This window comes from Carassius auratus, unplaced genomic scaffold (genome assembly GCF_003368295.1).
Source record: "Carassius auratus strain Wakin unplaced genomic scaffold, ASM336829v1 scaf_tig00037604, whole genome shotgun sequence".
In the NCBI taxonomy this organism is placed as follows: domain Eukaryota; kingdom Metazoa; phylum Chordata; class Actinopteri; order Cypriniformes; family Cyprinidae; genus Carassius; species Carassius auratus.
The window spans coordinates 68517-93953 of record NW_020526393.1 but is presented as its reverse complement, the minus strand read 5'-3'; the positions used below and the strand labels follow the sequence as shown (position 1 = coordinate 93953).

The window sequence follows — 25437 nt, the reverse complement described above, 5'->3', positions numbered from 1 at the left end:
TATTTAGATGATGACTCTGCAAGTTTAACAAACCACAGACATGTTATTATTATTTACTTACGTGTGCTGTATAGGACAATTTTTGTATTTTTAAGTAAATGAGCACAATGCATGCATAGTTTTTATTGGTTTTTAGAGACTTGGTCAAATGCTTTTGAAGATAAGATTGTCATGCAATCTGTCCGTTTTGACATCTTTGTAATTAGATTAATAAAATTGCATTTAAATGGAAAGACAACTTTTTCATTAAAAAAATGACCAGCCTATATATATATATATATATATATATATATATATATATATATATATATATATATATAATATACATTTAATATTTAATTTTAGAGTTTTAAAGTGATAGTAATTTAGTTTTTTTCTATGTCTAAATTTTTTTTTAGTTTTATTTTAACAAAATGAAAATTTTGACAAATATTTTTATTGTTTTTGCTTCTTTGTTTTTCAGTTTTTTTATATTTTAAGTTAATATTTATTTTTAATTCTAATCCAATTTTAAATTCAAAATCTTTGTCTATCTGCATGAGGTAAAAAAAATTGTTTAGATAAAGGCTCAACAAATATCACAACAACTTTATGTGGCACAACAATGTTATATTACATAGAACCCTCTTAGAATTATTTTAAAATACTATAAAATTAATGTAAAAGTTCTGTTTAAAATGCTTATGTTGGAAGATATGAACATCATCTTATTCTTGGCTATTTTCACCGAAGGTACTTTGTATCATCTTATAGAGTATTTAATTAAAAAATAAAAATATAAATAGCCTTGGTACCATTTTAAAACTCATTTATGACCCTTTTTTCACACCCCACAATTTATTTATTTTTATTTATTTATTTATTTATTTATTTAAGGAGGCATAAAACCTGTTTCATGCATTCAGTGTACTTTTTATAATATTCTGAGTGTGTTGATGTGTGTTTCAGGTGGACACTGCTAGTGAAGTTGAGGAGTTGGACATTGACATTTCTCCGGCGCCGTATTCAGTCACTAAAGGAGCAGCAAAACTCCAGGTCTTCATCGCACGTTACAGGTAAACAGCATTAATCTTAATTTATTGATTTGTCTTTAGGAGCTTACAGCATGTGCTAAACTGCGTGGAGAAAATCAACCTATGAATGATTTGCTTGAATTATACACTTGTCTCTGCATATTCAATTAGGAAAGTATTTAAACATTGATCAAATGACACTTTAAATGGAGCCTTGTTTTATTGTCTAAATGCAGTTACAATCCATATGAGGGTCCTAATGATAACCCAGAGGTCGAGCTGCCCCTCACAGCAGGGGAGTACATATACGTCTATGGAGATATGGATGATGACGGCTTCTATGAGGGTCAGTTTATTTATTTAAATGGTGTATTACTTTTATTTATTTATTATTTTTAATTATCATGGTTACAAACAGACAAATGAGCTGACTTTTGTAGTGCTCATTCACTGTGTGTAACTCAGTATTGTTTACATAAAAAGAAAAATGGAATCATTAATTTTTAATAAGCAATAATATACTTTTCCATAAAAGCTGAAAATATATGTTTATACTAATAATTTATTTTTTATAAATAATAAAATTGTTTTTTATGAATGCTGAAAAATAACTATTTATGATATATTTGTATTCATGTTTTTACTTTATATTTCTTAAATCATTGTTTTTTGTAATGAATGATAAATTTGTTTTTCATAAATACTGAAAATATATGTATATTTACAAAATATATTGAATTAATTAATTTTTATAATTTTTTAATACATTTTTCATTTATAGTTGTTTTTAAATCAGTGATTTATGTAATAGTAAAATAGTTTTTTCATAAATGTTGAAAATGTTTAAATATGTTTATATAGATATAAACATATATATACTGTATAAACAATTATTCATTGTTTGTGTGCGTGTGCGTGTGTGTGTGTGTGTACTTCTCATCACGCTTTTAATCAGAAAATGTAAAAAGCTAATACAATTCTCACTTCTTAACTTCTAAAAATCTGGTTTAAGTATAGGATAATGTACATCCAGCCGGTTGTTATCGCAGAATAACCCTCAACAGGGTGATCAGGACCCTGACGTGAATCAGAGATTTGAGTTGAAATATTTGAACGCAAAGCTTCTGTAAACATAGCAGTTGTGAGCAAGTGGCAAGTTCAAACTACCGTATTTTTCGGACTATAAGTCACACCTGAGTATAAGTCTCATCAGTCCAAAAATACGTCATGACAAGGAAAAAAACATATATAAGTCGCACTGGACTATAAGTCGCATTTATTTAGAACGAAAGAACCAAGAGAAAACATTACCGTCTCCAGCCACCAGAGGGCGCTCTATGTCTTCAGTGTAGACTACAGGAGAACTGAGCAGCATAGAGCGCCCTCTGGCGGCTGTAGACGGTAATGTTTTCTCTTGGTTCATGTCAAATTAATACTGATAAATAAGTCGCACCTGACTATAAGTCGCAGGACCAGCCAAACTATGAAAAAAAGTGCAACTTATAGTCCAGAAAATACGGTAAATGGACATTTAAGGGATATGGTGCAGTCATACAACTTATTGCACAATATTTCACAACATAAATGATTATGGCGATAAAAGATATCTCACCAGTTTCTTAGTTATCTTATCACCCATTACGGTGTATAAAACAATCGTTGCAAAATGGCAGCAGCTGCTTTTGTATTAAATGAGAGGGCAAGTTCACAATACCAGGATTATATAATAAAATAATTGCACATATAATATTGAATTGAGTTATAATATTTCATTGACTAACCAAATGAAAAGTTTTTCCTGACAAGACTGTAATGCCTACTTCAGTTAGCCTGTGTTATTAGCTTTTACCAGTCGTTATCGAGGGATACCTTGGAATGACTGACCAATCAGAATCAAGTATTCCACAGAGCCGTGTAATAAATATCCTTCAACAACACTTCCTGCAACTAACACTAATGTGTTGCACCATTTTTCTGTCACCCTCTGTAGGAGAGCTGATGGACGGCAGAAGAGGCCTCGTTCCCTCTAACTTTGTGGAGCGTGTGTCAGATGACGACTTCATGAGCTCACACCATAACCAGGCAGGCGATATTTCCCATAATTCCTTCCAGGAAAGCAGCTTCCACAGCGGCAGCGAGCGACTGCACCGACACCACTTACGTTTTGCCCACAGCGCCTCCGAGAGGACAGAGACCTCCACAACAGCCTCGGCTCCTGGTGACAATGCCAAAGCAAACCCCTCTAACCCTGCCCTGGCCGCCCCGCTCACTAACGGCTTGGACTTGGATCTAGAAGAGGTTGGGGTGGACACTGTGCCTTACCCCCGCAAGCTAACGCTAATCAAGCAGTTAGCCAGGAGTATCATCATTGGCTGGGAGTCTCCGCTGGTCCCGGTTGGCTGGGGTTCTGTGTTTAGCTATAACATCTACGTGGACCACGAGTTGCGGCTCAATGTGCCATTTGGTAGCCAAACGAAGGCTGTTCTGGAGAGGCTAGATTTGGCGCAGAAGGCATATCGGATTGCGGTGCAGTGCCTGACGGAGCGAGGCAACTCGGATCAGCTGCGTTGCACTATACTAGTCGGACGGGACGTGTGCGTGGCGCCGACTCACCTGCGCGTTGAACGCGTAACGGCTACCTCAGCCAGTCTAACCTGGCTGCCTAGCAACAGTAACTATGTGCACATTGTGTCTTTGAACGATGAGGAGTGCGAGCTGGTAAAGGCAGGATGCTATTCACTGTGCCTCAGTAACCTCACACCCAAAATGCATTACAACATTAAAGTGGAAGCTAGGCCGCACCGCACAGCATGGGAACTACCACAGGAGTGCCGAGAACGCAAAACCGCAGTGACCTCTTTCACAACCCTGACCGCAGGTGAGATGCAAAGATTCGCTGATGATGTTCATGACAAGACCAGGAACAAGTATCTGTTTTGAATTTTATTTGAACTTCCTTTGGTTTGACTTTTGACCCTTTGCCTTGTCTTCCAGGTCCTCCTGATGCTCCTCTGGATGTGCAGTTGGAGCAGGGCCCATCTCCGGGAATAGCTCAGATCAGTTGGCTGCCTGTTACTATAGATGCCGCTGGGACGTCCAATGGTGTTCGAGTCACTGGCTACACCATCTATGCTGACAAGAAGAAGGTGAACCAAAAAATTCTTCTGAAAAGTCCACTTTATATTTTTATATAGAAATTCATACAATATAAGTGTGTAAAACTCTTTCACCTGTGCCTTCAGGTATTGGAGGTGTCGTCACCCACAGCAGGCAGCGCTCTGATTGGTCCATCTCAGATCCAGACATTACAGGCGGCTCATGAGCTCACCGTACGGACCATGTCAGCTTTTGGTGAGTCGGTGGACTCCTCGCCGGTGAATGTGCCCACCAAATTGCCTGCCATCATGTCCGGTGTCTCACTGCCTCAATGCCAGTCTGTGCCAGCCACCGCCAGTGTCCTCATGGCCAGTGCCAACCCAGATCCCGCTGTCTGTGCCACATCTCTCTCTGCTGCCAAAACGCCCATTCTGCCACACGCTGCTACACTGGACGAGCATACCACTGGTCCTGTTCGGGGCGTCTATGTCAATCCACCCAATGCAGGCGCTCGTGAGGTCCCTTCGTCTACTGCATCTTATGTAGAAGCCTGGACATACCCAACATCAGCTGCACCTCTGACGGTTGCAACGCCAGGACAGGAGGCACTGCCACTATATGCTTCACGTACTAACTCAATGGTGAGTTTAACAAAAAAACACCTTACATGTATTATAACATGGTACTCTATGGCTAGATTGCTTGGTTCCGAAATTTCTTAAGGCAGACAGTAGTATTGCATAATGGACAGACCATTATTCACTGAAAATTACCTTCTACATGTAACCCTGGGGCATGTCCTTGTGCCATAATTAAAAATACTTCAACACAAAAGAGAATTGAGAACTTCAGTGGAGGTAAAATGTTGATCTGTTCGTCGCACAAAAGTATTGTATGTCTAATTTAGCTCTCCTGAATAATTTTTATTCTTTAGAAAACAGAGCTTTCCGCTAAAGTTCAGATGTTTAAATTTTGGCTCTAAGCTTCATCCACTGCTTCAGCCTATGCTTTTTCACAATATAATGTAGAATTGGTTTTACATGAGTTGAGATACACTGTCTGTGTGCAGAGATCTGGGATGTATGGTTCTGTTTAGGGTTAAGCTAATAAAGCATCTCCATCCACAGGTGAGTTTATCTGCACCCCTGGTTACACCTGCACCCATGGTCATATCTGTTGCTACACCAACATCCATGGCCGTACCTGCTCCCTTGACCACACCAGTGTACATGACCGTGCCAGGTCCTGTGGCACCTGTCGCCATGCCTGTGCCCATACCTGCACCTGTTGTTGTACCTGCATCAGTGCCAGTGCAGTCCAGTGTGGCTCCTGCTGTGCAGAACCCAGGCAGAGAGACCGAAAGCCCAGGAGGTCAGCGTCCTGTTGCCTCTCTCTCCGACTTCTTGGAGGACCCCCGTGCCAAACTTCACACACCACCATCCAATACTACCTCCCCAAAAGTGAACATTCCAGGAAAGGACCCTCTGGATGTTCCAGATACGCACCCACTGAGGCCTCCCAATCCATCACCCTTTGAGTCAGAGGCTGAGGAGGACAGGGAAAACACCAGGCTTGTGTCCATAGAGGAGTTCCTGCGGCCTGTACCTCAACCTCGAATAAAGGTCAGTTTCCAAACCAAATCTGCAGACTATGTGTGTCCCTGTTGAGTCATTATAACTTTGGACTGTGCTCATGTTGAGTACCTTGCCAGTGCCCTCAGAGATCACTTCCCTTCCTTAATATTTGAATTTATTCCAGCAGAGATACACTTTCAATAACTGAAATACTAAGTGTTGTCCTAGAGCAGGGTGCCTAGTCGTGCTCCTGGAGGGCCACTATTTTGCAAAGTTAAGTTCTTACCCCAATTAAATACACCTGAACCAGCTAATCAAGGTCTTTGGAATTACTAGAAATTTCCAGACGTGTGTTGGGGCAAGTTGCAACTTAATTCTGCGGGACGGTAGCCCTTTGGGAGCAACATTGGACACCCCTGTCCTAGTGTCTTGAGAAAACTGTGTTGAAGTTGTTGTTTTTGTGAAACCCTATCAGGTCTATGCTGGTGGCCTTATGGACCCTCCCCCAGACTACCATGGGGAGAGCAGTCGGTCTGATTTGTCTGATATACTGGAGGAAGAGGAGGATGATCTGCACTCGGAGCCAATTGGTGACGTCCCCTCCAGAGGTTACAGTACAGCTCCATCAGGCAGGGTATGTAGATGTACATGAATGATGCAGTATTCCTCAGTGAACCTTTGGACAAAATGTTGAGTCCTATTGCGATGTGGCAGGATATTTTGTTGGTAGTGCACCTGGTCATCATGCTCACAGTGAAATGTCACTAATCAATATAACTATGTTAAACATTTGAATATGCTCCGATTTTCCAAGTGGAAACTTGTTGGGACACAGTGTTAGCCATGCTTATCATTTAGTTTTTTTCTGTTCTTATATTTCCTCTGTTGCATTTTAATTTTCTTGTTTCTTTTTCTCGTTTTATTCTACTTTCCACTTTTGACACCGAACGAAACTTTTGCCTCGTCTGTGTGTTCTTGAACTATCACCTTGCTCCTTTCCTACTCTGGTAACTCCCAATGCTCCTCTAAAACAACCCCAGTCCGAAATGTGGGAAACTGACAGTGATGAAGACATTTTAGAGAGGATTATAAAACTCCCTCCTCAAGCCTACCACAACAAGCAGCTCTTCAGCATTCCAGAAGTTACAGAAGAGGAAGACAACACTGAATCGGAATCCCACTCTAGATCTTCCCCAAGCCGGACTGCTTCTGGCAAGAACCGTCAGTGTGGACATGAGAGTCGACGACATTCTCCAAACCATCACAATCGTAGACATAAAATGGAATCTGATTCGCCCGTAGAGAGGTGCAAAGGGACTGCGCAAGTCAGGAGTAGACCCAGAGTGCATTACGCTGACACAGTGGACACCATCAGCTATATGGATGAGGAGGAGGAAGAGGAGGAAGAGGACTCTGACAGTAGTCTGTATGCTGGGCCTAGTTCTGTTAGTGTGGCTGCACGCCGCAAACCACACAAAGGCCATGGCGACCGACTCAGGAGAGAAGCCTTGCTCCGTAGCCAGATGACTTCAGGAACAGTGCAGGGACCGTATTTGCTTAGCAAGACCATACACCGTGTGAAGTCGCCCACTGGACGCTCAACAGAGATTGACGTAGAGTATGGAACTGATAATGACGAGGAGCATCAGCTGTTTGATCCTGGAGAAGTGGTGTTAGACCAAATGAGCTCGGAGTGGTGGGTGGAAGGCAGTAACAATGAGTACCAGCACTTGCCCCTGAAATGCAGACCCCAGCCAGAGCTGCCCCCAAGCAGCCGCTCATGGGTGGGTTATCCTCTGTCCATCCATCTCCTGTTGTAACACAGCCATCTTTCCCTTTAGATGATCTTTTTTTATAGCCTGCCCATCCATTTAGGGCATGGCTAAAACCTTTTGCGTCCTGAAAGAGAAGAAAAGTCTCACATCTGTCACTATTCTGATCAGTTCACTGTAGTATCGTAGTTGGAAGACTTAGAGCTGGGGTTCTCAACTCTGGCCCTCAAGGTCCACTCTCCTGCAGAGTTTAGCTCCAACTTTGAACAAATTCACTTGCCTGTAATCTCGAAGAGCTTGATTAGCTGGTTCAAGTGTGTTTGATTAAGGTTGGAGATAAAATCTGCTGGAAAGTGGACCTCAAGGGCCAGAGTTGGAGTTATTGTTGGAGTTAGCAATAGCAATCTTAAGGTACTGAGAAATTATCATAGCTTCGTAAAATTACGGTTGAATCAATGATGTCACATGGACCATTTTGTTGATGTTCTGGTCACATGCCTGGGCCTTGGACGTGGTAGTTACCTTGCTTAATTTGATATCTTAATATAATATCTTAATTTGTGTTCCGAGAGATGAACAAAGGTTTTGTGTGTTTGGAACAACATGAGTTTGAGTAATTAATAACAGAATAAAAAAAAAATTGGGGTGAACTATCCCATTAATGTAACTGAAAGACAAAAAAAAAACAAAAACAAAGATTATGTAGTTATTTATTCCCATCTCTACATGGAGCTAACATTTCAAATTAATTCATTTATCACATACTGGCAGCTACTGTGGCATATGGGATTACAACAAGTATACAATGACTCTCCAACACTAGTTTCACTGTGGATGCAAAAGGTTTAAGCCTGTACTTTATTCTCCTTGCAGTTGACTTTGTACCCTACACCCTTTTACCCAGTCTCTAGTCGAGGCATCTTCGTATTTGTAGTTGTGTAGCTGCTCTATGCATTTGTCCTACATCTTATTCTTGCATTTGTCCTACGTCTTATTCTCCCCAGTGTTCAGTTGGCTGTGCATTATTGCTCAGTAGTTTTACTTGCTGTAGTGCATCTCCTTTCCTTTATACAACTGGGATTCTTCTAACCCACATATTGTTCAAGGTTGTCCAGAGACTGCTTGAGCAGTTAAGGCAGAGACTGGACTGTATGTAACTGTATGTTGTGCTTGCACAGGGATCTCCTGTTTGTTCCCATAATTCCACTGTGTTGCTACAAAGAACAACCCCAATTGCTGCTTCTGTTGATCTGGTATCAAATGTTGCTTGAGCAATGGCTTTTTTCACTTGTGTGTGTTTCAGGGCTCCGGGCTAATTGCTAATTCAGTAAAAAAAAAAAAAAAAATTGCTATTTGCAATTAGCCTAAGAAGCCAGAACTTCATATTGTGTTTATATGTGGCTTCTTTAAATACTCTAAAAAAGGTGTGCAGATACAGATACAAATGTTTGGCCAATTGCTAGTCCATTGACAATGGCTAGAAGTTTTTGCATATAGTTGTGTAAACCATTTCAGGCCTTTTGGCTAACAGGTAGCAAGCTAAGCAAATTAAGCTGGACACAGGAATACTGTGTACTGCAAATGTTACAGATGTGAAGGTGGGGGAGTGAATGTTGAATCGCATCATAGCTCATAACCACAAACTTGACCTGATTTAAACCAGATTGTGTGATGTTTCAGTTGTTCCACTGCGATGTTGGTAACACGTTAGATTAGAGAACACTATTCACTATTAACTAGTTGCTTATTAGCATTTGTTTTACTAGCATATTGGCTCTTTATTAGTACTTATAAAGGACATATTAATCCCTTATTTGACATGACAATATTCTAGATCCCTCAACCCTGCCATATACCTAAACATAACTACCGCAAACAACTACCTTGCTTGCTATCAGTAAGCAGCAAATTAGAAGTTTATTGAGGGAAAAGTGAAAGTGTGTTCACTAATATGAAGTGTTACTATGATATAAGTCAGTGGCTGAATCCCACATGTGTCATTATCTAACTGTTTGTCTCTCGAAAACCAGGAGACAGGTGGAAGAGAAGCATCGTTGGCAGATCCAGGTGCAATGTGGTGCGATGTCACTCCAAAATCGCCACGCTCTGAAATTAGACTGCACAGAGGTAAGACTTTCTCACTTCCCTCTCTCTCTCTCACCGTGAACTGCATTCAGCTTCCATTTAGATCACATCCTTTTCTGTCTGTCTGTGTCTCTCTCTCTCTCTCTCTCTCTCTCTTTCTCTCTCTGTCTCTCATTTATACATTTCTGAGTCTTGCCAATCAACCCATCTTAAAACTGCTCTTAACCATTCTTCTTTCAAACAGCTAAACCGACACATGTATCTAGCCTTCTGTTTTGCTTAAAACTATTTAGTTGTGTTCTATGTTGTGTTTCACTCTGAGGGTTAGTGATTTGATCAAACCTCTTAACACAAAGTAGTAAAGGGATAGTTCACCCAAAAATTTAAATTACCCCGTAATTGACTCGCACTCAAGAAATTATTGGTGTATATGACATTATTTTCTCATCCAATCTGAGTCATATAAAAAAATGTCCTGGCTCTTCCAAGCTTTATAATGACAGTGAATGGGTGTTTTTTTATCAATAGTCCGAAAGAAGTCCAATAAAGAGCATCAATCCAAGAAAAAATAGTGCCTCACATGGTTCCAGGGGGTAAATAAAGGCCTCCTGAAGCAAATCGATCTGTTTTTATAAGAAAAAATACCAATCTTTGAAACTTTATAAATCATAAATAACCTTCCGCTAATTGTCGTACGCGAATTCATTCCGGCGGATGATGTAGGACGAAGTGTAAGGTCCAGTGAAAAGTGACAAATGCGGAAGAGTAGAGGAGAGAGGAAAATTAGAAGCACGAATTAGAAGCACAAAATGAGGATTTGTAAAGAAAAATGTCAGAGGATTTCGACATGAGCCAAGAGGAGACTGGTTTTCCTTTGCTTAAGTAAGGAGACTTTGCTTCCTTTGCTCCTGTAAACAAACGTTGTTTCTCGCGATAATATCAAATTCTCAGCGGACATCATGCTGCGACAGCATCCTACATCATCAAACTTTTACGAAAGATTTATGAACTTTTAAATATGTATATTTTTATTGCAAAAATGAATTGATTTGCTTTAGGAGGCCTTTATGCGTCTCCCGGAGCCGTGTAGGACGCTTTTTACGATGGATGGATGCGCTTTATTGGACTTCTTTTGGACTATTGACAAGAAATATGCATTCACTGCCATTTTAAAGCTAGGAAGAGCCAGGATTTTTTTTTTTTATGTAACTCTGATTGTATTCGTCTGAAAGAACAAAGCCATATACACCTAGCATGACTTGAGGGAGAGTAAATCATGGGGTAATTGTCATTTATGGGTGAACTATCCGTGTAAAGTTTGCCATGTAATATATTCAGAACTGTTTTCTTGAAGAGTGCTTTTATCAGACTCTTAATTTAATTGAAAACCCATAAATTTGCAATTATGGATACCTGAGTAATATAAAGTAACCATCATTTCCTTTGAGGACACCCCCAAAGGTTAGCTCCTTTTACTTCATATTTGCCCTCAAATATGACACAGAGGTTGTGAAGTGTCCTGTTTTCTTTGCTCTGCCCTTGATTGTTGCTACAGATGGTCTTGATCCTCTCTAACGAGATGAACACATCTCACTCCTGGAGCTTAACACAGACACGACTGACACCTATTAGCACCACTGATTGATTGCACAGCTCTGTTTTACACTATATTCCTCACCCACCCTCTTCCAACTCATCTAGAAACAGGAAATTGATTCTGATGACTTCAGGGTGCTGACCTTTGACCCGATGACCCTGACAGATGCTTGAGTCGTGCTTTCAGACTCCATTATACAGAACAGCATGCATGTCCAGTAAAGAGTGCTGGAAAAATACAGTGGCGTTTTGGTGCTTTTGTGTTTTGCTAAACATTTACTTTTATCTTTGCAGTTGCATTTATCCATTAAGTAGACACTTTTATCTACTTTTGTCTTTCTTCCTGTCGTTCTCACTCTTTATGGATGAATCATGTGCACACGTTTCTGTAGCGGCTCATGGCAGCTTAGGATCAGGAGGTTTTAGTATGATTACCTCACTTAAGGACACGCCTGGGCCGCACCATTATGGTTTTCAAGCAGGGATGACTACAAGCATCAGGTTACTGACAGTAATGTTTCCCAAGCGTCATGAATTCAGCTTTCCAAAATGTGATAAAGGCATGACATGTCCAGATCGACCACCAGTGTGTTGCTGCATAAATCCTAGAGGTGTCCTGTGAAATCATTTCTTGACCAGTTTGTGTTTGCTCCTTGGTGATACAGAACCCAGAACATCTGGAGAAGATGAGGTGAGAGTGTTTGTTGCCCTCTTCCCGTATGATCCTGCATTCATGTCCCCCAATCCTGACGCCGCTGAGGAGGAGCTTCCCTTTAAAGAGGGCCAGATTATCAAGGTATGACTCAGTTTGAAGTGATTTCACACATGCATTTATTATTCTTTAATGTGAAATAATAGTCAATAATAGACGTGGAACAATTTAAACTCAACCTTTGGACAAAAGAATTGAATTGAATATATGTTTTGAATCAAATGTGACCCTGGAGCACTAAAGCAGTCTTAAGTTGCTTTGGTATAGTTTTAGCAAAAGCCAAAAAAACTCTATGGATCAAAATAGGTTTTTCTTTTATGCCAAAAATCATTAGGATATTAAGTAAAGAGTAGTAATATGCAAAGATAAGAATTCATTTGTACAACTTTAAAGATGATTTTCTCAATATTTAGATTTTTTGCGCCCTCAGATTCCAGATTTTCTGATAAAATATTGCCAAATATTGTCCGATCCTAACAAACCATGCATCAATGGAAAGATTATTCATCAAGATTATTTATCCAAAAAATTACACTTAAGACTGGTTTTTAGTTCCAGGGTCACATATTTGATACATCAGGTTTTTATGGCTAATATAGTGTGATAGAAGTTTATACAGTATGATCAGTTTTATTCAGAGGCCCAAAATAAGCAGAAATATGCAAATTGGTGCAGATGCTGATAATTATATGACCAAAATATTATGAAACTCTGATGATTGTAATGTAAATAAATGAGCAGATACTTACATACAATTATATTAATAGTAGTCATCACTCTTTATGTGCCATTAAATGTCTTCGTAAGATTAGATTTAAATACTTATCATGATAAAAGGTCAGGTTGAGGCCTTATACATTTTATAAAGTAGGCTTTATAGGTAAAACTGCATAGACAGAAATGCTTACACGCTGTAAATTCTCACCCACATTAGCCTACATAATGTGCATCTGTAGTGCATTACATTATTATAATTCACAGAAAACATGATTTTGCAGTGTTTCTGCTCCGCAGGTTTATGGGGACAAAGATGCAGATGGTTTCTACCGAGGCGAGGTGGGTGGCCGTCGTGGCTTTGTGCCGTGTAACATGGTTTCAGAGATCCAGGTTGATGATGAGGAGACCAGAGACCAGCTCCTGAAGCAGGGCTTCCTCTCCACCGAGGCGTCGATGGAGAAGATAGGTATGTTTATCACAAAATACCTGTGTGTGCAATGTCATTTTAGTTCTTATTTGATTCCTGAGCATATGCTAACATCAGACTCAGCTGAAATCATTCAAAAGCATTAGCATAGCGTCGCTGCCTAGCCTCACAAAGTGCTGTCTAGATAGAAAACTGACTAGGTTTTGGAGCAGAGCTGTAGTCTGACTGACATTTATTTGAGGTCACATTATTTGTTTCTAAAATCAAAATAAATCTCTTAACTCCCTGTAATCGTTCAACGAACAAGCCGTGAAAACCAGCCGCAGCTGACATTTCAGCATAGCTAGAATCACATCTGTAGACACGAGCTTTAAAATATGTTTCCAGCTCACAGCTTTGAGGAACTTAAAATCAAGTCTTTAAATGATAGAATGTAATCCATAAAGATACATGCAGTGGTTTTTCTCTTTTTTTTTTTTTTTTTTTTTTTTGCAAAACCATTGCTTTTTCATGCATTAGTCAATTTTTTTTTTTATCTTTGTCAGACTTAGTGTATTTGTGTCTTTAGGTTTCAGTTACAATGTATATTGTTAAACGATAATCAAATAGCTTTTTCTCCACTTCAGTAGCACTTACAAACACCAAACTTTAGTTTTATTCCTATCTATATTGGGAAATATGTACTGAATTTTTATATATTATTCACCTGATTCATTTCAACATTTTATCCCTAAAAACATGGTGAAATTTTTTTTTTCTGTATTTTGACAGTTTTTTCTGATTTACAGATTAATAAAAATAGAAATACAAAAAAAAAAAAAACATTAAAATGTGAATGAAATGACCAAGATTTTTAACCTGGCTTTGTCCAGTGTTCTGGAAATATATATGTAAATGAGTGCATATTTAATTATATTATAATGTGTCATTTATTAGCATATTTCAGCTTGTCTTAAAGCAGTGTGATTAATTAACTGTGGAAGTATAGTGAAATTTAAACATTTTTTACTTTTCACTGGTAGTGTCTTGCCTTAAAAAGTGTTGCATGTGAAGAAATGAATAGCACAAAATGATGTAAAAAAAAAAAAAAAAAAGTCATAAGCCTAATGAAGTTGTGAAGTAAAGTGTATGTGCATATTATGGATCTGGTTTCCCAGGATGCTTTGCTGCAGGGGTGGATCAGCTCTTTCTTTCCTCCTCTCTCACTGTGGCACCTCATTGCTGATGCTTATTCCTATTCTTGTTTTTGCTTTTCTTTGGCTTCTCATTCATTCTTGTCTGCTACTTGTCTTTTTTTCCACGTGTCCTGTTTAAATGTCATAAAGACGCCCTCTTACATGCACAGCTTCCACACCGTCCCACTGCGCCGCCGAAACCTAGACGCTCCAAGAAAGGTGTGTGATTTCACCTGCGTTTGGTTTGCTGAACTCACTCCCATCAGCTTTCTGCTTCTGCATCAGGAACTCTGACCAAAGGCCGACTAAAACATTAGATAAACTGAGTCTTACTAGTGTTATTTATGAATCGCAAAGACTTATAATTAACCTTTTAGTTACTCTCCAAATAAATGTTCCTGGTCTTATTGTGTGTGATTCAGTGCATGTTAGTGTAAAAAAAATAATGCATCAAAATATACGAAAAAAAACAAAAATATCATGCTCAAGTCTATTAACAAGGCCACTAAAAAATAACACTTTTAAAACATTTCAATTACAATGGCATGTGAATCAATCACATTAATTTATGTCTAATGATTATTAGAACTGCTGTTTTTCTCTTTTATAGACAAAAAGGACCTGAAAAAATAAATAGGCTACTAAATTTAATTTAATTTAATTTAATTTAATTTAATTTAATTTAATTTAATTTAATTTAATTTAATTTAATTTAATTTAATTTAATTTAATTTAATTTAATTTAAAATATTAAAATATAAAAATTTAAATTGAATATATATTGCCATTATGCCACAAATGCTTTTTTTTTCTTGTTGAAAAAAAAAAAAAAAAAAAAAAAAAAAATATATATATATATATATGTATATATATATATATATATATATATATATATATATATATATATATATATATATGTGTGTGTAAATAATATAATATTTATATTTAAAATTTAATGTATTTATTGTGGTAATTGACTTTTGTTTTGATAAATAAGCTGAAAAACACTAAATAAATAGATAAATTTACACATAAAAGCATTATAGTAGTAAGTAGAAACTACTTTCGCAAATACTATTTTCCAAACTATAATAATAATAATATTAATAATACATAAATAATATATTAAATGCTATTATTTCAAGATAAATGAATAATAATAATAATAAATAAATAAATGAATAAAATAATAAATTTAAATTTATTATTTAAAAATAATAATTGTATGCAATCTAAAAGAACTTGGGATAATTGACTTTATGCCACAAATGCTGTTTTACTTTTTAGAAAAAAAGGAGCTGAAAATTTAAATAACAATAATGTTTAGTAATCATCTACCTCTTCTGTCTCGCTATAGTGAATTTATTTTATAGTGATTTTATATTTTTGTGTTAACTGACAGTGTCACAAACGCTGTCAAACGTAGCTTGTGTTGAACCTGGAATGATTTCTAAGTGTTTTCTAATGTTTGGACTCACGGTCCCCTTTGGTCAGCTCACCATCTCTCTGAAGATGACTTCCTGTAGTGTGTGTGTGTATGTGTGTGTGTGTGTGTGTGTGTGTGTGGTTCATGAATGCTGCAATCATAACCTCAAGGCTTGTGTGGCTGGTTGTTTTGTTTTGTTTTGCTTCGTCCTCATGAGCCCAAGTGTCAGTCAAGGTCAGGCAGCCAATCAGATTGTGTCTAACCCTTCCCTCCCGCCCACTTTTGTGCTTCTCCAGTGGAGTCGGCTGCGGTGTTGGACGGCACGTCTGCTGTCGACTGCTTCAGTCAAGGTTTGAGCTCCTCCTGTCCCGTCCTGTTTCCAGCCGCATGTGACTGACAGTTTAACACGTGTCCTGTTAAATCATCCTCGTCTCTGATCAAACCACTAATCATCTCTCAGTCTCTCATTTGACAGCTGTGCTCATCTCTTCTGTCTTACTTCACTTTGCATGTCATTTCTGTCACCAACGTAAAAGTGTTTCTCTTGAAGAGTGTCATTAAGTGCCTTTCTCTTCTGTTTATCATGCAGGAGGTTTACCAGAAGTCTTTGTTTCTTACACAAATGCGACCGAGTTTCTTTCATGTCTGTCTCTGAACCATTTAATTAATGGTTTAATTAACTTGCACAGCTAGATTGTCTTTAAACGATTCCCCTGCCGTGTCACTTGTTGACCTGAAACTGATGACTGATGGGTTTCACTACAGCTAGTTGTGTTCTGGTATGAATTGTAGTCTAACTTTATACATTAATGCGTAAAATCATGCTTACATAAAGCTAGATGTTTGCATAGCGTATGTATCAGACTTACACTAAATCAGTAATATTGTGAAATATTTTTACAAGTTAAAATAACAGTTTTTGGTTTGAATATATTTGAATATATAATTAATTTATGCGATGAAAAGCTGAATTTTCAGCAACCGTTATGACACTGAAGACTGGAGGAATGATGCTGAAAAATTCAGCTTTGATCACAGGAATAAATTACATTTTAAAATAGATTTCAAATAGAAAACAGTTATTTTAAATTTTAATAACATTTCACAATATTACATAATTTTTTTACACAGTAATTACTCCAAACTTTTGACTGGTGTATGTATATTATATTCTATATTTTGTCAAGATTATGACTAACTTTTTAAATAATAAGGCTTTTTATGCAGATTTTTTTTCTAACCATGTAATATACATGCATATAAATATATAATAAATATATTGCAAAATAAGCAAATGCAAATAAATATATAATGCAAATAAATATATAAATTAAATTAATTAATTGAGATTGTCAATCTGGACAAAATGGCTATTAATCATTCAATCAAATAAACAGCAAATATTAATATAGTTGCACAAAATTCTAGAATAAATATGAAATCAAAAGCAATTAATTAATTATATATATATATATATATATATATATATATATATATATATATATATATATATATATATATATATATATATATATATATATATATAAATAGTCTTATTTAAATGTTCTTTGTGTTCTCCATGTCGTAGAGGTATGTATGTAGAGCTCCTTGGAGAACAAAGCTCATTCTGAATCTGATAGATTATGATATAATGGTCATTTCGTGAATATGTATTTTCTGGCATTTCTGTCACTTTCTGTGTCATTTTCGCCCTGAGCGCTGCTTCATTTCCAAATTAGGATCTTTACAGATGTTGTGTTTGACCTGCAGACCTCAGTCGCTCCGCCGGCCCGATGGGGAGCTCCAGACCTCGCAGGATGGTGGCCATCTTTGATTACGACCCGAGAGAGAGCTCTCCTAATGCAGACATAGAGGTGACATTATAGCTATGACAGACAGATCCTTATTCTAGTCTACAGTAGTCTAATGATGGGTTTCTCAAGGCTGAACTGACCTTCAGCGCGGGCGACGTCATCTATGTGCTCGGTGACATGGACGACGACGGCTTCTACTATGTGAGTCTGTCTTTTTAATATATTGATAATAAATAGAGTGAAAGTTTTGTTCAATGACACAATCATGGCCATACAATCATTGAGTTTTTTTTTGGTAGAGCATTGCGTTAGTTGCACAAGGTTGTGGGTTCGATTCCCCGGGAACATATGTTAGGTAAAAAATGTTAGCCTGAATGCACTGTAAGTCGCTTTGGATAAACGTATCTGCTAAATGCTTAAATTTAATTTATTTAATTTTAATATATTTAATTTAAAATTGAGAAGTAACCCATTGCTTTTAAATGTACAACAAAATATCTGAGTAACTTTTTCAAATAAGTAATGCAAGTTACTTTGTTTTTCCATTTATTCACTGAGAAATTGGAAGTAAGGTGCATTCCTTCAGCCTGAGGCTGATTCATTTCACTTTTGGTGTCAAAGGGCCTTTAGAGGGTCATGAAACCCCCTGTTTTGGCACCGGTTAGTTCTCAGCACAATTTTGAATAATGCACAAAAAAAGTGGGCGTGATGCGCTGAAGAGGGGAGACGGGCAACACACAGATTCAAGCAGTTTCATTTCACCCACATTCAGTTAAAAACATGAATAAATGTACGCCATTTGCATGTGCACTCTGCATCGAAAACATAAATGAACTCGCTGTTGCACCAACTTATTTTGCGGGGTTTATATAAGTCTTTTGATTGGTTGCATCAAGTTACACTCACTAAGTGCATGAACTGCATTTGTGCTGGACTCAAAAATAACACAGTCTGAAGCGTGTCACACATGTTGTCATGTATAATTAAGCCAAGCATGTAATCTTATCATAGGATAAGAAAACAGCAGGCTCATGAATAATTATGAGACACACATGCGTCATTAAAGTGATATAGTCCTTTGCCACGTCGCAAACTGTGTCCAAACCAGGTAACAAAAAGTAATGCAAAAGTAATTAATGGATTACTTTTCATAAAAAGTATCTAAGTAACCCACTTAGTTGCTTTTTTATGGAGTAACACAATATTGTAATGCATTGCTTTTAAACTAGCCGAGCATGAATTTCAGCACAGAGATTGAGTTTTAACACTCTAACAGTGAGATAGATGCATGTAGCTAAACATTTAATGTTTGTCTGTGTTATGATCGAAATATCCAGGGATGCGTGCAACTCAGCCAGATTAGATTAGGAATAAGTGTGTGCATATTGTGAATTAATTTAATGAACTAGAAATATTTACAGTATTTTTCGTTTCTTTAATAATTTCTCTTAATTCGTCTCCTTCTTTATTTATAATATTATTAAGTATTATTATACATACTTTTAGTTTTGATAACACTTTAAAATAGCCTTCCTACAACCTACAACTTTTATTAATAATTTATGTAATGTTAGTTAATAAAAATCCACTTGATCATAGTTAGTTCATGTTAGCTAAGTTTTGATTTTAAAAATGCATTAGTACGTTGAAATTCTATTTTAAATAGCCTTTTTATGTAAATTTATAAATAATAACTTTTTAATTTTAGTTTTAATAATTAATGTGCTTTTGATATTTTTATTAGTTTTGTTGTTGTTGTTGTTGTTGTTATTATTAATTTAAAAAATATTACTATTCAGGTTTTATTTATTATTTAAGATAAAGCTTTCGTTTTATTCTTCACAATTTTAGTGCTTTATATTAAACTTATTTCACTTATTACCAGAGCAACATTTCTAGTTTTCATTTTAAGGTTTTCATCTAATATTTATATTTAGTTTTATTTCAGCTTAATTTCAAATAACTGTTTTAAATAGTTTTTTTTTTATTATCATTTGTTTTATTTTTTCCAATAATCTGACAAGAAACCTCCCAAGTGTCTGCTTCCTGTTTATAGTGATATCAATGCATTATCTGTTTTAAAAAATATATTTGTTTTATTTACCCACTCAAATATTGTCATTCCAAAACCAATTGTCATTTTTATTACATTTTTCTTGTTTAAAGAGTCATTAAAAAATCTATTGTTATCTTAAATAAAGATAATTATCTCAGACATTGATTAAATGCAGGACAAGTGCACATACTGTATGTAGTGTAAATGTATCTCAGAATCGCTCAGTTTTGGGACCTCAGTATTTCTGGGCATGAACACGTTTTACTAAATGACTGAGCAAACAGCAATGCATGATGGGTATGTGTTGTGTTCAGGGAGATCTGAATGGACACAAAGGCCTCGTGCCGTCCAACTTCCTGCAAGCTTTTCCAGAGACGGAAGAGGACACTGTGCGAGTGGAGCACACGGAGACAGAGAAGCGCAGGGATTCACAGGTGTGTGTGTGTGTGTGTGTGTGTATAATGACATGGGCATGACACAGGTATTACAAGGAGAGGGTGACTTATGAGGACATAACCCATGTCCCCATTTTTCAAAACGCTTATAAATCATACAGAATGAGTTTTTTTTGAGAAAGTAAAAATGCACAAAGTTTCCTGTGAGGGTTAGGGTTAGGTGTAGGGTTGGTGAAGGGACATAGAATATACAGTTTGTACAGAATAAAAACCATTACACCTATGGGATGAACACACTTTACACAAAAACAAACATGTGTGTGTGTGTTGCATGGATTACTATTAATTATTGCATGCTCTTTCCATTCTGTTCTGTCCATCATTGATTAACAGCATTAGTTTCTCCAGCTGTCGTTTGTTCTGCATGTCGTCTTATGTGTGTTTGTTTTATTTTTGCATGGTTTTCAGAAGCAGAGGAGAGGTGTTCACTTTAAACAGTGACCGTAAGTGTTTCACAGATCTGTAGTAAACCCTCTCTAGCATCTCCTCTGCCCCATTAGAAGATAAAACCAAACCTCTATGACTGACTTTTTGACTATTTATAGTTTTTATTCATATTTTAGATATTTGTGACCCATTTGTGACCCTGGAGCACAAAATCAGTCTGAAGTCTTTGGGGTATATTTGTAGCAATAGCCAAAAATACATTGTGTGGGTCAAAATTATACATTTTTCTTTTATGACAGAAATCATTAGGATATTAAGTAAGATTTTTTTTGCACCCTCAGATTCCAGATTTTCAAATAATTGCATATCGATCCAAATATTGTCTGATCCTAACAGACCATATATCAGTGTAAAATATTATTTATTCAGCTTTCAGATGATCTATAAATCTCAATTTGGAAAAATTTACAATTGACAGTGGTCCAAGGGTCACTTATGTGCATTTAAACAGCTTGTGTAATTTTAATTCTTTTCTTTTCTTTTTTCTTGTTTTGAATGACATGACATGGTATTAAAATCTCAACTACCGTATTTTCCGGACTATAAGTCGCACTTTTTTTCATAGTTTGGCTGGTCCTGCGACTTATAGTCAGGTGCGACTTATCAAAATTAATTTAACATTACCGTCTCCAGCCGCCAGAGGGCGCTCTATGCTGCTCAGTTCTCCTGTAGTGTACACTGAAGACATAGAGCGCCCTCTCGTGGCTGCAGACGGTAATGTTTTCTCTTGGTTCTTGGTTCTAAATAAATGCAACTTATAGTCCAGTGCGACATATATATGTTTTTTCCTCGTCATGACGTATTTTTGGACTGATGAGACTTATACTCAGGTGCGACTTATAGTCCGAAAAATATGGGACTTGCCCACCTTCACTTCTTGTCTGTTTTTCTCCCAGGTGAGCCAGACAGAGTCGTCTGAGCATCTTGTTCCCGTAGGCTCCTCTCAACTAGACCTGAATCCACCAGCTCAGCCAGAACTCAATCCTGAGCAGAAACCGACCCTGAGCTCATCTCTGCCCGCCTCCCTGTCCGAGAAAAAGAAGAAAGGCTTCTTCTCCAAGGGCAGGAAGCTCTTCAGAAAGCTGGGCTCCAGCAAGAAGGAGTAGCTGTGAGCCTGAAGATCTACAGATTGCACTTTTTCTCGTATGTGGTGTCAGTTTGAGTGTGTGTCCGACTCCGTCCAGTAGGAGAATCGTTCTCATTGATGTTTGCCATAATAACGCAGATTTACCAGCGCTTTCATGTGTCAGACTGTTTATTCCTTTCAAATATAATCGCAATGCTTGCGCAAACTGGGAAATGGGTTTAAACCCATTAAATGCCTGTTGAAAAGCTATAAAAATACTCATTTTATGAGTAAAAAGATAGCGCTATATTCTAAATAAACACTTAACTTCAATATAACCGCATTTAGACATGAACTAATCATCTGCTAGTGTTCACAAACATCATCCACACTAAAATAAAGCGAAGGTTGGCGACAAAATAATTTTTTGTCACTACAAATATATTTTGCACTACAAATAGGGTCCAAGACTGCCTTTATCCGGATAAAGGTAGAGGAATACAAACCGGTTAGTTCGTTAAACCAATACAGACTGAACTGAACTCAAATTTTTGCATATTAATTCATCCATTTTTACTGGCGAAAATCTGAATGATCACCGACTGGCCAAAACCTTTTCATATCCATCTCACAATATTTTCCGCAGTTTCAGATTATTGAATTGTTGTTGTATTCTACTTAAAATATTGTTTTATTATATTCTACACACTACTGTGTGGAAGCCACTGAATAAAAAATAAAATAAAGGTTTTCGCGACTTTTTATCTCATGATTCAGACTTTTTCTCACGAGTTCACATCTCACAATTGTGACTTTTTTTCTCAAAATTCCAAGATATAAACTTTACATTTAAAGTTCTAAAGTTGGAATTGCGGAATCCAAATTTGCAGTGCTTTTCTCACAATTCGGACTTTCCTCGCAATTCTGACTTGTCTCGCAATTCTGACTTGTCTCGCAATTCTGACTTGTCTCGCAATTCTGACTTTTCTCGCAATTCAGACTTTTCTCGCAATTCTGACTTTTCTCGCAATTCTGACTTTACTCTCAATTCTGGCTTTTCTCGCAATTCTGACTTTACTCGAAATTCTGACTTTTCTCACAATTCTGACTTTACTCTCAATTCTGGCTTTTCTCGCAATTCTGACTTTTCTCGCAATTCTGACTTTTCTCGCAATTCTGGCTTTTCTCGCAATTCTGACTTTACTCGAAATTCTGACTTTTCTCGCAATTCTGACTTTTCTCGCAATTCTGACTTTACTCGAAATTCTGACTTTTCTCACAATTCTGACTTTACTCTCAATTCTGGCTTTTCTCGCAATTCTGACTTTTCTCGCAATTCTGACTTTACTCGAAATTCTGACTTTTCTCACAATTCTGACTTTACTCTCAATTCTGGCTTTTCTCGCAATTCTGACTTTTCTCGCAATTCTGACTTTTCTCGCAATTCTGACTTTTCTCGCAATTCTGGCTTTTCTCGCAATTCTGACTTTACTCGAAATTCTGACTTTTCCCGCAATTCTGACTTTTCTCGCAATTCTGACTTTTATGGATATAAAGTCCAATTCTGAGGGGGAAAAAAGACTATTTTCTCACATTTGTGAGTTTATATCCTAAAACTCACAGCTGCTACTTTACATCACACAATTCTTGACGTAATTTCTGAGAATTGCGTGATATAAAGTTTGAATTATCACACAATTCTGAGAAAAAAAAGGGTCTGCGATTAAAAGAAATAGTGAAATTAAAAGCCGCAATTACCTTTTTTATGTTTCATTCAGTTTGCAGAAACAGGCTTCCCATAAATTCAGCTTATTTTGGCCATCAGTTACATTTTCATGCATTTTAATTTTCATATCAATATAATTTGTTATTTGCATGCTAAAACAGCATTTCAATACAGAAAATGTTGATCTTTCTCTTTAAACATGATATTGTGCATCTGATGCTGCACTGAAGATTTTATTGTTCGTAGTGAACTGTTTTTTTTTAGTTCAGCTTGGCCTTTTCAACATGGAACTCACTTTACAATTGCAACAATGATAATTCACTCATATATAATGTGTGATAAAGCATCAGAAACATTGGCTTTTTTCTGCATGAGCTCTGTCTTAACTTTCCTCCGTTTTAGGAGCGTTGTAATACAGACACAGCATGTGAGCACAACACCACACGCACTTCAGCTTCACACTGCTATGTAATGCGAGCGAAATGTGTGTTTTCTCTAGCGTGATCCGTTGGTTCTTGTGGTCTCACAGGGCTCACATGAAATCATTTCTCAGGTCGAAGCGCTCATCGGTTTCGCGTCTTAAGTCAGCTCTTGCTCTTCTCAGGCGAGACTGTCCAAACCACACGATCTTGCCAAAGCTTGAGGTGCTCTGCACATCACTAACAGCAACCAATCACAGAACGCCAGGCACTTGGAGGGGCGGAGCTAGAGGCCAAATGTCCTGACAGACAGGAAGTAGGTGACATTTTCAACCGTTTCTCAAACATAGTGTTATTGCAGATGGCAGATGTCATCAAACAAGCATCTTTAATCATTTTATGAGTAGTGGTGCGCTGTACAGCCCCTAATATCAACTAGTCAGGTGATTTTCCCCTCGCTGCACTATATAATCCAGACGCATGCTGTGATTCCTGCCACAGCAAAGCTGAGGAACGCACAGGCCGCATATCTTACCATCATAACTTCATATCCTAGGCCATAATAAAAACTAGCCTTATGAAACCTTTTTTAGTCTTAACTTCAAGTTTACTCCAGCTTTTTTTGTAATGACTGCATGCATGATGGGTTTCCATCTATACTCGGCCTTATTTATTCTATTTATGTGTCGTTGTAGTTGCACGTACCTTGGTTTTTGCCGTACATGAAGAAGGTATTTTTGTGATTTGAGGTGTGATATTTTCATACTGCGAGAACGAGGCTCTATTCTTGTGTCTGTGTTGAAGGATGTTTTATTTTGTACATTTTTGTAATGCGTTTTTTGGTAACTCACCTGTAAATATGGCTCCCTTTGGTAAAGTATTTTTTGGGTTTCTTTTGTGCATGTCGAAACTGTTTTTGGATGGTCACAGGGGCTTCTTGCTTGGTGGAGAAAGTCGTATTGATTTACTTGAAGTGAAAGACTTGTTGCAATATGGATTTTTTAAAGAAATAAAGTATATTTTTACATAACATGGGTTTCTGTTGTGATGGACTCATATATAACTATTTATATAAAAGATGTAATATGTAAAGGTTTTTATTTTTACATTTTCTGTTTTTATTTGAGTTTAGCAAGTAGTTTTAGTTTTTTATGTGGTTTTTATATGTATTTATAGTTTTTATTTTTTATTTCAGTTTTATTTTTTATTTTCAGTTGACGTTTTAAATAATGGAAAAAAATTTTTTTAAATTTTTTTTATGTTAAAATTTATTTCAAGTAACAAAAATGTTTAATAAATAAAACGTTTTTTGTTCTTTCAGTAAAACAAATTTTTAAAAAATTATTTTAAATTATGTATTTTATGTTTAATAAATAAAAATTCAAGTAGCAAGAGACAATTTTTTTTTTTTTTTTTTTTTTTTTTTTTTACAATAATAACCTTATCTCGGAGACAAAAGTGTTTTATTTGTTTCTGTTTTATTGGAGTAAAAAAATGTAGACAACATGCATCATACAAGACATTTTCAATGATTTTACAACAACATCAATCAGAGAAAACCCTGGCTTTAGTTTCTACAAGCGTGCGGCCGTCTCACGTGGACGAGCATTGACACTATGAGACGTGCACGGCTTTACGAAACCAAGCCAGTTCCTCTTTTCTCTCTTTCCTGTGTTCTGTGTTGAGCGGCGTGAAGTTTCCCAGCAGCCAACAGTACACTCATCCATAAAGTAGGAAACACTACACTGTGGCGAGGGGTTTAGTAGTGCTTTCTACTTTATGGATGACTGCACTGTATGTCCAAACGTCCAGGTGTCCACGTCTCCTCTGGAGAACCGCTGGAGATCTCAAACTCCTATTT

At 36.9% G+C, this 25437-nt stretch overlaps 1 protein-coding gene across 1 annotated transcript in view; it reads left to right on the top strand.

The window, feature by feature from the left end:
- The window catches only part of LOC113083295 (peripheral-type benzodiazepine receptor-associated protein 1-like), an 86013-nt gene extending 63566 nt beyond the window's left edge, over positions 1-22447 (top strand). Inside the window, exons 17-33 of the mRNA XM_026254440.1 lie at positions 949-1055; positions 1250-1359; positions 3004-3891; positions 4008-4159; positions 4256-4750; positions 5237-5731; positions 6159-6317; positions 6724-7467; positions 9486-9582; positions 11802-11932; positions 12863-13031; positions 14318-14386; positions 15890-15943; positions 17364-17467; positions 17537-17608; positions 19778-19897; positions 21262-22447. Coding sequence (XP_026110225.1) covers positions 949-1055; positions 1250-1359; positions 3004-3891; positions 4008-4159; positions 4256-4750; positions 5237-5731; positions 6159-6317; positions 6724-7467; positions 9486-9582; positions 11802-11932; positions 12863-13031; positions 14318-14386; positions 15890-15943; positions 17364-17467; positions 17537-17608; positions 19778-19897; positions 21262-21471 — 4176 coding nt within the window. The 3' untranslated portion in view covers positions 21472-22447. The remainder of the gene's footprint in view (positions 1-948; positions 1056-1249; positions 1360-3003; positions 3892-4007; positions 4160-4255; positions 4751-5236; positions 5732-6158; positions 6318-6723; positions 7468-9485; positions 9583-11801; positions 11933-12862; positions 13032-14317; positions 14387-15889; positions 15944-17363; positions 17468-17536; positions 17609-19777; positions 19898-21261) is intronic.
- Positions 22448-25437: the final 2990 nt, after the last annotated feature.